Source organism: Musa acuminata, chromosome BXJ2-9 (assembly GCF_036884655.1).
Source record: "Musa acuminata AAA Group cultivar baxijiao chromosome BXJ2-9, Cavendish_Baxijiao_AAA, whole genome shotgun sequence".
Taxonomy (NCBI): Eukaryota; Viridiplantae; Streptophyta; class Magnoliopsida; order Zingiberales; family Musaceae; genus Musa; species Musa acuminata.
Window position 1 is genome coordinate 1242223 of NC_088346.1, and position 13649 is coordinate 1255871.

The 13649-nt window shown below is 37.2% G+C and overlaps 1 protein-coding gene across 2 annotated transcripts; it reads right to left on the reverse strand.

Moving 5' to 3' along the window:
- Window positions 1-2356: 2356 nt before the first annotated feature.
- Window positions 2357-5925, reverse strand: LOC135622307 (heat stress transcription factor A-5-like). Of its 2 annotated transcripts, XM_065124045.1 has the most exons (3): window positions 5630-5925; window positions 4182-5352; window positions 2357-2603 (listed from the first exon to the last, which is right to left on the reverse strand). In XM_065124045.1, exons 1-2 carry the CDS (start codon window positions 5855-5857, stop codon window positions 4222-4224), a joined length of 1359 nt encoding a protein of 452 aa, XP_064980117.1. In that variant the 5' UTR covers window positions 5858-5925; the 3' UTR covers window positions 2357-2603; window positions 4182-4221. The 2 variants fall into 2 exon arrangements, with proteins under 2 accessions (XP_064980117.1, XP_064980116.1); XM_065124044.1 differs by lacking the exon at window positions 2357-2603 and having other exon boundaries at window positions 4072-5352.
- Window positions 5926-13649: the final 7724 nt, after the last annotated feature.

Sequence of the window (13649 nt, forward strand, 5' to 3'; positions counted from 1 at the left end):
CAAGTTAAGTTGATGCAATCATGTGAATGCAAAGTCTGCATTCTGCTTTCTTTGAACTCTGGATAGGGAATACTGATATTTTCATCTAAAAAAGAAATCTGGAACAAGTATACATTCCGTCCTATCTGCATTTCATAAATCAACAAACGGTAATAAAACATTAATTTATATCAAAATCTCATCACTTTCTACAAATGAAAAACCCTGATCTTCTTCGTGTCTCATAGATCGACCAATCTGTATTATGGCCCAAAGGAATTTAAATAGGAAAAGAAACATGTACAAGACTGGTTCTGCAGATTTACTCTCTGTGCTTCATTCAGATTGGTAGAACAAAGAAGGTTCTAAACCTGAAGCAGCAACAAGCTTATGACAAGTTGAAGCAAAATAAATTAAATAAAATCCGTAGAAGATTTACGATCAACATAAGACACAGTAAGTAGCTTTTGTGATAAACCAACTTGAAATATCTTGAAAAAATAGCAAACAAAGAAAAAAGAGGAAAAGGACTTTCTAAACTTGGCCCCTAAAATATCAATGAGATCAAGGAGTTTAACATAATAAGCAATATTAATAAACAGATGCAGGATGCTCCTACATCCGACACCACCAAACTGAAAAATGCAAATGCATCGACTCAATCCAACAGGCACGTGATCTGAGAAGGTACTAAGTGCTAAAACAATTCTCCTGCTATAATTAAAGAAGAAAATAGCATCAAGATGAGAGGGTTCGCATGATTCGGAGAATGACAGAAATTCTTTCCACAACATGAACGCTGCACAGGATCATCTAAAGAAATACCAAGTAGCAGCAAAGAATAAAATCCTAGATCTAGTGCAACTATTTAAATACTAAATTCTTCTACCGAGTAGTATCTTTTAGAATGAAATTAAGAACTCGAAAATCAACTGATATCACCAACTTCCAGTTGGATACAATTGGAGAAGTAATGTCAGACCTTATACATAGACTAATGTGGAACTTCACGACATTATAAAGCTAAAATGAGAGAGGAATATACACAAGGATATTGGTCAAAAGAATCACTGGGTGAAAAAGGAAAAACCAGCCAAAAAATGAACAAAGAAACAGGCATGCATTGCAAAGTCATGCAGCTACACAGGCATTCAACTCCTAGCAATTTACACAAAAATCATAGAAGCACAAATAAAATTTTTAGTATACTTCAATCATCTAGAAATTGGATTATATTATAGAAATACTGATTATAGGCTAGGTCCATACCCAAGTACATAAGAAGAAAGACGTGTAAGAAACACATTTATAATTGTAACCAAAGAAATTTTACCACATAAGTTTAGAACTCATGCCATTAAAATATTACAGCTATTGAGATCAAGATGCAAAAGAATGGCTGTGCAGAATGCAGATGTGTAGAGTTGGACAGAAGCCACTGATATCGTTGGAACCTATGACAAACCACATCTATTTTAATATTCTTCAACATTGCTGTTCCTGGCTTGTCATAGTCATGTGGAAATTATACTGCAACAATCCACATTTGCTTGGAAGGTTTTGACCCATGAAAATATAGAAGGCTTACAATATCAAGATGATAAAGCTCGGAGGGTAACATCTTAAATTTTCTCTGATCTATGCTAACCATCAAGAGAACATACCTAGATTGTTAATTGAAGTTTCTGTTACAAACAGTTTATTACTGGAATCAAAAGAAACCCCAAACATCACATCCACACAAAGAGAACTCTGCCCTCAGACTAGCAAACAAAACTTCCCATTTTATAACGTATTTTTCAAACTTGAAAGTTGAAAAAATGGTTGTGCTAGCTTAAAAGCAATAACAGGATGAAACTTATAAGGTATAGGAGAAAGTTTTAGCACAAAGCACTATAAAAAACTTTGGATCGTGCACCTTCATTCCATTTCTTGCACATCAATGGTCTAAAATTATATTAATTGACTCCTGTATGGCAAATAATGTATCAATCTGCAATATCTAGCTATATGCTGGACAAAAATGTTAATTAGCATCCACTGATATAGAAGGCCCCATAAATTGTCACCCATTATAAGGTAATGATGAACCAAAATATAAAATCCTAATGGAAAAGAAGGGTGAGAATTACAAATTTCATAGAAAATAGATTGCATAAAAAGATTGGTGGAAGTAAGAAACTCATTAATGACTTTCATGTCTTGGTCCTTTTATCTTCAACCTACTAACACTTTGTCCTGGAATGAGGCTTACGAAGCTATTCATCAGTTGGATAGTTGAAGTCCTCCCAGGATCCACAGTTTACAACCAAGTTTTAGTTCAATTCTCTTATCCATGCACGAATGAGAACAAACAGGTAGAAAAACAGCAAGGGCATAAAACAACCTGCTGGCTCTTGGTCTTGATAAAATGCTTAAGACATTGGTGTTGCAGCAAAACAGTCTTTTTAATATCATGTTGACATGTGGATAACAACAGTTGTAGCAGTCCACATGCTCTCAGATTGTTAACATATGCTCTTACTGATAAGGCCTGTGATTGTTAACCCAGCAACATTACACACAATGACTATAAGATGACCAGACTAAAACCAAAAGCTCCTTTCCTTATTCTTTACTATTTCCTGAAAAATCGAAGAAAAAAATTAAATGTCAAGAAGTTTCCAACTCAGTGAGCAGTTCCTCTTATCAAGATGAACAATAAAATAAACCAAAACCTAGGGAAATGGAATATTATTCCATCAAATAGCAGAAATATTTTTTCATGTAACATTGAACGGAGAAAGTCCCACATAAAAACCACAAAATAACATTGAACTACAGCTCTGGCAGCAAACAAAATGCAAAAAACAGAACCAAAAGGTCTAGAAAAAATATACAAATATACACACATCAAAATGAGAGAGACCCTCTGTATGAGGCTCCCATACCGGGGGAAAACACAATTAAAGACCTTGAAGTCGGGGATAAAAGGACACAAAAAACCAAAAACAAGCTCTTGATGCAAAATCAGTGAATCGGATGGAATGGAGAAAAAGTCCAGGCAATTGGCTCTTGCAAAGGGAAATAAGACAATGATAATTGTGATTTGGGTCAAAAGTCAGTAAGTGTATGGGCAACAGCAACATGGGCACCTGCAAGAACAACACAGCGGAGATCACGAGCTGTAAGAGGCCACACAATCTAATACGGAATAGCCATCGATTTTGTTATCTGTTCAATTAGACATTCTGTCCCAGTTTGTATCTTCCATCAACTCATTAAGGGGCATTTTAAGATAAACAGACTCAGTACGTACTTTTGAATTTACAAGGGTGATGTAGAAATCTGCCTCCAATTGTATCACTACAGAGTTGAACCATATCATTCACCTTAAAAGTGATGCCTTTCTTGCTGCCTCCACTTTTATCACTATAGTCAAATTGTATCATGATGATACAATCATCTACCTAAAAATGATGCCTTTGTTATTTTTATCTTCTCCACTTTTATCACTACAGATACAAATTATATCATTACCTCCTTTATGCGGTCAACTAATATGCTAATAGGTCGATGCCAATTGCGATTGACCGAGGAGTTGTTATTAATATTTCCAGACTCATCTTTAATACCTCTATACACACTGTTCATTTTATCTGAAGTAGTCTGAGGCTGCTATCTTAGAGAGGGTGCCAGTTCTTGAAAGTAAGATTTTTCAAAAGTGACTTACCACTAAATTTGAAAGTCACTTTGGAAAGTGCCTCATCCAGAAAGTGGCACTTTTTTTTATTTCACCACTCAAGGATTACTAAGCAGACTCTGGTGTGATATAACAAGAATGGTCAATATATCCTATAAAGAGGAACTATGGGATGTATTCAAGTTCAGAAGATGATAACATAAGGCAAACATAACATAAGCCAAATACCAAGTGAAAACAGATAGCATTTTAGCATGCTAATCATCAACATTTCATGTCCATGATGGACAGAATTTCAAAGACAATTATGATAGAGTATCATTTGAAGATGAATACATTTCTCATATATGTATTATTTTCATAGTCTCCATTACTATGTTAGCATACATCAAGGCATAACAACTACATCATGCTCAACATATATCAGGTGAAGAATTTATTCTGTAACTACAAGTAACACAAGTATTCTGACTGTAAATGATCAGGTTTAATCCATGATACAAATACAAGAAGTGCTCACTCTATGGGAAAAACCAAAGTTTTAGATTTTCCATATGCATTCATTTTCTGTGTCTCTCGTCGTTTTGCTCACCACGAGGATATGCCCTTAAACCAGAGCTTGCCTCTTCATTGTCTGATGATCCTGGCCTTTCAGTTAGGAACTGCTCCCAGAACACATCATTAACTCTAACTTGAGGAACCACAGGTGTTTCATTACTAGTCCTTGGAGCCTCTTGCAAAGGTGCAGCTCTTGCACCAGCAGAGATCAGCGTGTTGAGTTCATTTTCCTTAGTTGTGACAATATTGTTCATCTCTGACGAATTGGCTTCCTCTTGATTCACTGCATCTGGTATCCTACTTGAATAGTCACTTCTATCTATTTGCATTGCAGATGATGCAAGTGTCAGACTCAAATGGCATGGAAAGATCCCATCCCCATCATCCGCTGTCTTTGGAAACAAAAGATTCTTCGTTGGACAAATGGATGCTCCTGTATCGCAAAGCTCCAGCGTCTCAGGTGCCAAAGTAAGGGACTCTATTGTACAATGACTACGGTTGATTTGCTTTGGATGAGAGCTGCAAGTATCTTCATTGGAGCTCTGAGTGCTTGCCATGACCACATTGCTGTCTAAATAGGCAGAGCACAGTTCTAATCTCAATTTATCACAAAAATCCTGATTGAGTGCATGGCCGAATTCAAACTTGGATGTGCTGCAATGGTCATCGCATAAGCTGTTCTCCGAATTCTCCTGGCAGTGATCTGCACCAAGTGGCAATCTCCTCTTCTTATGGATCACCGAGAAGTCGATCGACGAGGATGACACCATCTTCACAAGATTCTCCATCAACCGAGGGTTCTGCATGACACGCTGCAAGAAGGCAACCATCTGGAGTTGCCGCTTTTCCATATCTGCTACTCTCCGCTCGACATCACCAAGCTGAATCTTAGTCCCTGAGTGCAGCTGTTCAAACTTCTGGACAGCCATCTGGAGGCTGGCTTTCTCCCTTTTGAGCCGATCAATCTCCTCCTCCAAAGCAATCCTCTCGGAATCAGCAAGACCACCACCCGGCGGGCGGCTGTGGCTGTGGATGGGCTTGCGTCTATAGATGTTCTTGAGCAGGTGTTTCTGCCCCTTGATAAAATCCTCATTTGCAAACTCCCACTTCTCCGAATCAATCTTTCGGAACCCCTGCATCAACAGATTCGGTATGAACCTCAGATTCAGAATCTAGTAAGCACGAAGGTGAGAAATTTCCCAAAACGCCTGCACAAACGTTAATACTTGTTGACCTCGTTCTCCGTTCCTCACACAAACACGTAATCAAACTCCTAAACTCATATGCCAAAATCATATTTTGGGCTCAATTTTAGGTAATTCGCACTAGAACCAACAAAAAACGCAGCAGCAGATTCTACAAAATCAAGCAATCAAGGTGTCATGATTTCGGGGAATCTCTTTCGCTTACGTAGGTATTGAGCTGGCGGATGAAGCTGGAGAAGTTGTTGTGCTTGAAGTAGGTAGGGAGGAGGTGGGCGGCGAAGTCGGGAGGATTCCAGACGACGAAGCTATTCATGGAAGGACTCCACGAGACGACGTCGTTGGTGGAGGCGTCGTCCACCATCTCGTACGTCTTGAGGAGGAAAGGAGCAGGGCCACCGGCGCTGCCGCCGTGCTCACCGGCTTCCGTTTCCATCCTTCCTTCAGGCCTCTTCCAGGATGGTGGAGATGGTTGGTGAAGACTCGGGAGGGTGGAAGTGGACTTTGTTGGTGCGAGTTGGAAAAACTGCTCCTCCATCCAATATATTAATCCGATTCCGTCCGAGCTTACAATTGGACTTCATTGGGCTTTGGGTGGGTGGGCTTTCGATTGGACTTCATTGGGCTTCTCGACATCCATCTGTTGATTTTAGATATATATATATATATATATATATATATATATATATATATATATATCTTCTTTTTATTATATAATACATATATATATATAATTTTTGAACGAGAAACTGTCAAACTAAATCACTTGTTTTGATAACAAACGTGCTCTTTGGTATTATTCTTCAAGAAGATTTATTTACGTGATGATACTCTCTTTGTGGTCATCGAACGTAACTCTTTTTGTCGTCATCGAACGTCAAAATTTTATCGATGATTGATAGTGTTAGAGTTCATGATATCTTTATATCTTAGAGTAAATGTGTCTTTGGAAACTTATATGCGACGGAAAGAAGCTACGAAAATTATGGATAATTTGTTCTATAAAATACTGGAGGAAGAATTTTACGAAATTCTTTGGGTGTTCTTGAATTTCTATTAAAGTATAAATTAAATAAATTTATAGGTTTTTTTTTGTTCCTTGTATCGTTGGTCTCCTGATCTCAAAAAGAATATTAGCAAACTCCATGGACATCATCAGATCATGGAGATTTATTGTCAGCGCATAGAACAAACGTTTCAGAATAAACGCTTACAGAACTACGACACCTGAAGCTTCGACAACTACAAAGAGACCAGCTGTAGCAAACACGAGGAGCGGCAGCAGCAATTTCATCATCCGCAGCGGTAGAGGTGGAGACCGCACTGCCTTCCGCCGCCCTTTTGACCCGACTTGCCGTTGCAGTTGTAACTCCCGCCATTGCTGCTTCCACAGCCTGGGTGATCCGGGTTGAGAGCTCGAGTAACAATGTGCGTACTCCCGCCTGCAAGCAGCCTTCTGTTGATCTCCGAGTCCAACTCAAACGCCAAGTCTTCTTCTTCCTCCACCACTCGGCATCCACGGCCTTGCGTCTCGTTGCAGGTCGAGCGTGCAGCAGCGCCGGAGACGTCCCACGGCAGGACGTCGGCCAAAAGGACCGACGCACACAGCAGGAACAAGAATGGCCTGCGCATCTTCCTCTCCCTTGGTTTCTGGCCATCTGCTCCTCTGAGCTCTAAATAGCCGAAGCCGAGACGGGTGCGATGTAGCCGTCGAGGATTGCACAGGACGTGTATTCTACATAGCCATCCAGCTAGGATTGCATGCGACATGTATTTTACGGCTTAGATTCTGGAGATACAAATGCACGTGACGGGTCGGACCATTTTTTCGTTTAAATAAATTTGATTAATTCATAAGATATTTTTCTATCATCTCGAATATTTTTATTTCGATTTTCTAAATCCTTCACGGAAGGAAATGAGTGGAGAAATCGAACTAGATTTCATCTATCAATAAATAATAAATTAGATGTTGAGTCCGAGCAAATCGATAGTTATTTTTTTTTAATTTTTTTCTTATCATTATCCATTACTTTTTCTCTTTTTTTTCCTCCTTTATTTTCCATTCAAATTTCCTAATGTGGTCCAACAAAAACATGACTCTTTAATTTTTAGAAGACAATTCTTCGTGTCTCCTATTCATAAATTCAATTAAATCTTTAATATATTTTTTCTACTCATATAATTTAATATATAAAATTTATTCCATAAACAGTACCTCATCTTTTGTATCATTTTATATTTTAACTCTATTTTTCTTCTGTTTGTCTTCATCTTTGTCAATATATTTCTTAACCAGAATAAAAATTTACGATCACTAAATTTTGATGCATACCGACGAGTGTGACATGTTGCAAAGTGGGTGGTGAAGAGTACTCTTTTATTCTTCTCGCCACCCGCACTGAGAAGATGACGAATGTAAACTAAATCATCCACGAGAGACTGTTTGGTCCGTCGATGCGGAAACTAAATTAAATCGAATATAGTGTAAGAAAATAACAAAAAAATTATGCTTGAAATATAAGGAAAAAGTTATAGTGATAGAAATCTAAAATCATATTAAACATATAACGACAATCTCATCCTCGTGAGAATAATTATGATATCGATATCTCAAAGAGGACTCGATACTTTATTTGTATAAAAAAAAAATCAAATAAGTGATTATTTTATATCTTTAATCACTCAAGATACTAATTTAGTCATCATAAAACAGTGAAACACCAGAAAGAACATTAAACCGATCGACGAGCAAGAGTGGAATCGAAATGAAAAGGTGAGGAAGGAAAGATGCAATAGAGGGGGAGTGATGCGAACGATCGAATAGCATTCCCAATGACTCAACGCAAGTCAATCGTCGGTGGAGTTCGTGTCACGGGGGTGATTTGGGGGAGTCACGTCAGTCACATCGGCCCTACAATAATTCACTAAAGCATGATCTTGTGTTAGTGTCACGAGGCCACATTCCAACTGTATTGGTTGATCCGTAAAAGGTGATCTATCTATAAAGGAAATACCAAATGCTAAAGGGAGTTTGGAAGGATAGGATTGAGACGAAACGGCAAAAAAATCAAACGAGGTTAGTCCACATCGAAAACGAGACATTAGAGCGATCAAGATTTCTTTGTTTCTCGGGGGAATCCCCATCTTACTCGGGTATAAATTAAGGATGGGATAAATACTTCCTCCAATCCAGATTAAATCCACGTCGCTTTAGGTCAACTGAATCACGATAAGACGATCCAATAACATCATTTAGTCACTTTGACCAGTAGTTTTAGGTCAACTGAATCACGACAAAACGATCCAATAACATCATTTAGTCGCTTTGACTAGTAGCTTTAGGTCAATTGAATCACGATAAAACGATCGAATAACATCATTTAGTCGCTTTGACTAGTAGCTTTATGTCAATTGAATCACAACAAAATGATCCAATAACATCATTTACATTAGTATTAAATATTAATAATTTGGGATGAGATAAATACATTCTCCAATCCAATCGAAGTTCTAAATCTACGTCACTTTGACTAGTACCTTCAGGTCAATCGAATCATGATAAAAACGATCCAATAACATCATTTACATTAGTATTAAATGTTAACAATTTGATCCCTTCGAATAAATCTTATTAGAAAAATATTCATCTTAAACCAATATAAGTAGGGTAATTATTATCGATAAAAGTCTTTAGTTAGGTTCTAGTCATTATATTAAATGGCATACGCAAATGCACTAACTAAATCATATGTTTTAACCGGTTTCAGGAACTAATCACTTTTTTTATTGGGAGGGATGAAAACTAAAAAATATATCCAAAAATTAATCAAAAAATATATTAAAAAATCAACACAAGATTTAACATGATTTAATAACTTTCACTTATATGGAGAAAACTAAAAGATAAATTATAAGATCGTTGAGTTCAATCATAATTTTCTTCTATACTCTATCATATAGAGTTAGAAGTACTTTCTCTTTCCAAGTACCATAAAAAGAAGCACAAGAATACTAAAGTATTGCTCTCCCTCCTCAAAATAAAACTCAACTTTTATAGTTTACTTCTTTTCGGAGGACTATGATTCTTTGTCCCTTTAATATATGGACTCACGAAATCTTAAAATACTTATCAATTTTAATATTTTTAAATATTTTATATTCTTGAGATGCTCAAGTCAATGTGTTTGATAGAAATTCAATTGATTTCACTTTTAACTTGAGACTAAGATTGGTTAAATACGTAGAATCCCGCTGACGATCAATTTTGACCTTAATAAAATCTTAGAAGATAATTATTTTTATATCAAATTATTTATCCTTTCTCATGAGGGTTGACTTACTAGTGGGTAATTTGGCATCGGTCATCCGAATCATATCATTCTAGACATAAAAGATCTGCTCCAGCTATTGATTTCTTACAAAATAAAACAATCAAGCAGATAACTGATAATTGAGCGGCTAAGAAAGCTAGAACGAAAAGAGTTTTAATCTCATGGGAAGATTCCTTTCCCTTATCAACTCTCTAATCTTTTAGATCAGTCATTTTGTAGTATTGTAATAGTTTAATATATTTTATTTATAAATAAGGAGAGCAATGACGAAATATGAATGTTACTTTATATTTGCATCGATGTCAACGCAGTTGTCGAGCGATAAAAGGACCACTCGACACTTGTATCATCAATCCTTTTACCACTCGGCATTTACATCAGCACTAACGTATATACAGAGAAACGTCGTACGTTGACGTTGACGTAGATACAGAATAATCCTCATCTCTCACCGTCACTCTTCTCATCCCCAATAGTTACTTACGCTCCTAATGAAGCCATCATCCGCCACCACCAACACTATCCATCACCATCAACCGAAACGTTAAGATTACTAGTTTATCTTTTATATTACGGTAAATAAATCTAACTATTTTATTTTCGTAATTATAAGAATATTAATATAATTTTTTTAAGTGAAAAAACTGAAATACTAAGATAACTAACTATATAGGATATAAAGAATAATATCCAATTAGCCTATGATTCAACTTCAAGGAAGAAACCAATTAATTAATCGATCTATGCCAGCCTCATACACCACGTAACCATGCAAATGACGTGGTGGGAGCTTTGCACTGTAGGCTCAGGCAATATGAACCCGTACGGATCAAATTACACATATAAGACTTATGTTGCATTTTCTACATCTACATTGCATGAATCGCTAACATAACTAGCATGTGGATACAACCAATTCACGGTACGTATTGCTACACTTATGTTGTTTGAGGTTACAACAATCTTTTTTTCTACTTGTGATACAAACATGGAGAAGATACCAGTCGAGAAACGTTTCAGATGTTGCATCGATCGTAGCCAGCGAACCATGAACTGGGATTTGTGTCCTTGGAAAAGTCAGCATCATCTCTGTTGCAGAAAGGCTCGAATTCCTCTCTCCATCTCTGATCAGTGAGACTCTCGCCTCCGGTTTTAGCGTCGTTGGACACCGTATACGTGAGAGCTTCCCTGGGCAATCGTGACTCTGCAAGAAGCTGATTTAGCAAAGAAATCTCTCTGTCATAGTTCTTCTTCAAGTTATAAATCTCCTGGTATTCTAGGAAAAACCAAGTAAAACAAGCTATGTTGCGGTGGATAGGAAAATAAATGACTTCCGATAGGACATGTTACGGAGGGAGGATGTCGACTTCCCTCGTTTGTCGACCAACCCGTATGAATAGTTAAATCCCCAATAATATGATAATTGTAATCATGATAAAATATGTTGAATCTTGGATTTTGATGATGAAACGAATTGATGTGATCTAATATGAGTTTTGAGAGAAGTTTCGATCATGGAGAGACAATTAAAGCAAGAAAAATCATGTTAGATCGGAGTGAAAAATATCAGAAGATTGAACGTCGAACCGGATGAATGATCGACGTATCGACAAAAGACTTCGAGCTGATGTATCGACGTATTGGCAAAATGGCAACGCTGCCACCATGCACACCGACTTCCGTTTCCGTTCTTCCTCCCGACCTCTTCTAGGATGGTAGAGATGGTTGGTGAAGACTCGGGAGGGTGAAAGTGGACTTTGTTGGTGCGAGGTAGAAAAACTGCTCCTCCAGCCAATATATTAATCTGATTTCGTCCGAGCTTTCATTTGGGTTGGGTTCGACGGATTTGGGTGGGCGGGCTTTGGATTGGACTTCATTGGCCTTCTCGACATCTATCTTTTCATTTTAGATTACTATATATATATATATTTTTTTTTTGAACGAGAAACTATCAAACCAAATCACTTGTTTTGATAATAAATGTGCTCTTTTGTATTATTCTTCAAGAAGATTTTTTTATGATACTCTCTTTGTCGTCATCGAACGTTCAACTTTCACCGATGATTATTGAAGTATGAATTAGATGATTGATCGTGTTAGAGTTCATGATATCTTTATATCTTAAGAGTAAATGTCTTTTGGAGACTTATATGCGAAGGAAAGAAGCTACGAAAATTATGGATAATTTGTTCTATAAAATACTGGAGGAAGAATTTTACGAAATTCTTTGGGTGTTCTTGAATTTCTATTAAAGTATAAATTAAATAAATTTATAGGTTTTTTTTCCTTCCTTGTATCGTTGGTCTCCTGATCTCAAAAAGAATATTAGCAAACTCCATGGACATCATCAGATCATGGAGATTTATTGTCAGCGCATAGTACAAACGTTTCAGAATAAACGCTTACAGAACTACGACACCTGAAGCTTCGACAACTACAAAGAGACCTGCTGTAGCAAACACGAGGAGCGGCAGCAGCAATTTCATGGTTGGCAGCGGTAGAGGTGGAGACCGCACTGCCTTCCGCCGCCCTTTTGACCCGACTTGCCGTTGCAGTTGTAACTCCCGCCATTGCTGCTTCCACAGACTGCGCGATCCGGGTTGAGAGCTGGATAAACAATGTGCTGATTCGCGCCTGCAAGCAGCCTTCTGTTGATCTCCGAGTCCAACTCAAACGCCAAGTCTTCTTCTTCCTCCACCACTCGGCATCCACGGCCTTGCGTCTCGTTGCAGGTCGAGCGTGCAGCAGCGCCGGAGACGTCCCACGGCAGGACGTCGGCCAAAAGGACCGACGCACACAGCAGGAACAAGTATGGCCGGCGCATCTTCCTCTCCCTTGGTTTCTGGCCATCTGCTCCTATGAGCTCTAAATAGCCGAAGCCGAGACGGGTGGGATGTAGCCGTCGAGGATCGCACAGGACGTGTATTCCACAGCTCAGATCCGCAGGACGTAACCATCCAGCTAGGATCACAGGCGACGTGTGCTTTACGGCTCAGATTCGTGAGATACAAATGCACGTGATGGGCGGGACCATTTTTTCGTTTAAATAAATTTAATTAATTCAGAGGATATTTTTTTTATCATCTCAAATAATTTTTATTTCGATTTTCTAAATCCTTCACGGAAGGAAATGAGTGGAGAAATCAAACTAAATTTCATCTATCAATAAACAATAAATTTTATTTATTAAAATTAAATATAAAATAAATCTTCTTTAGAGAACAAATATTAATGAACTGAGTTTGCTTGCCATATATGAGTGGTAGAATAGATTAGATGAGTTTCTTTTGAGTCCGAGAAAATTGATATATTTTTATTTATTATCTTTTTTCTTATCATTATCGATTACTTTTTCTTTTTCTCTTTCCTCCTCTATTTTCCAATAAAATAAAATGTCATAATGTGGTCCAACAAAAACATGTTTCTTTAATTTTTAGAAGACACTGCGACACTATCACGAGCTTAGTCATGGAAACCAGCCACCTCATCCACGCCAACCATTGTACCATTATCTTCTCGTCGTCACACAAGACAATTCTTCCTACCTCCCATCCATAAATTCATTTAAATATTTAATATATTTTCCTACTAATATAATTTAATATATATAATTTATTCCATAAACATTACCACATCTTTGTGTCTTTTTATATTTTAACTCTTTTTTTTTTTTTATCTTCATCTTTGTCAATATATTTCTTAACAAGAATAACAATTTATGATCACCAAAGATACAATATCAAATATGATATTTTTCAAGAATTAAGCGCCTTTAAAATGGAATGAATAATAATAATAATATTATTATTATTATTGATGAATCGTGACAATTGTTGAATTGAAGTCATGTTCTTAGATTAACTCTATAACACGAATTATGTTTGGCGTCTCAAT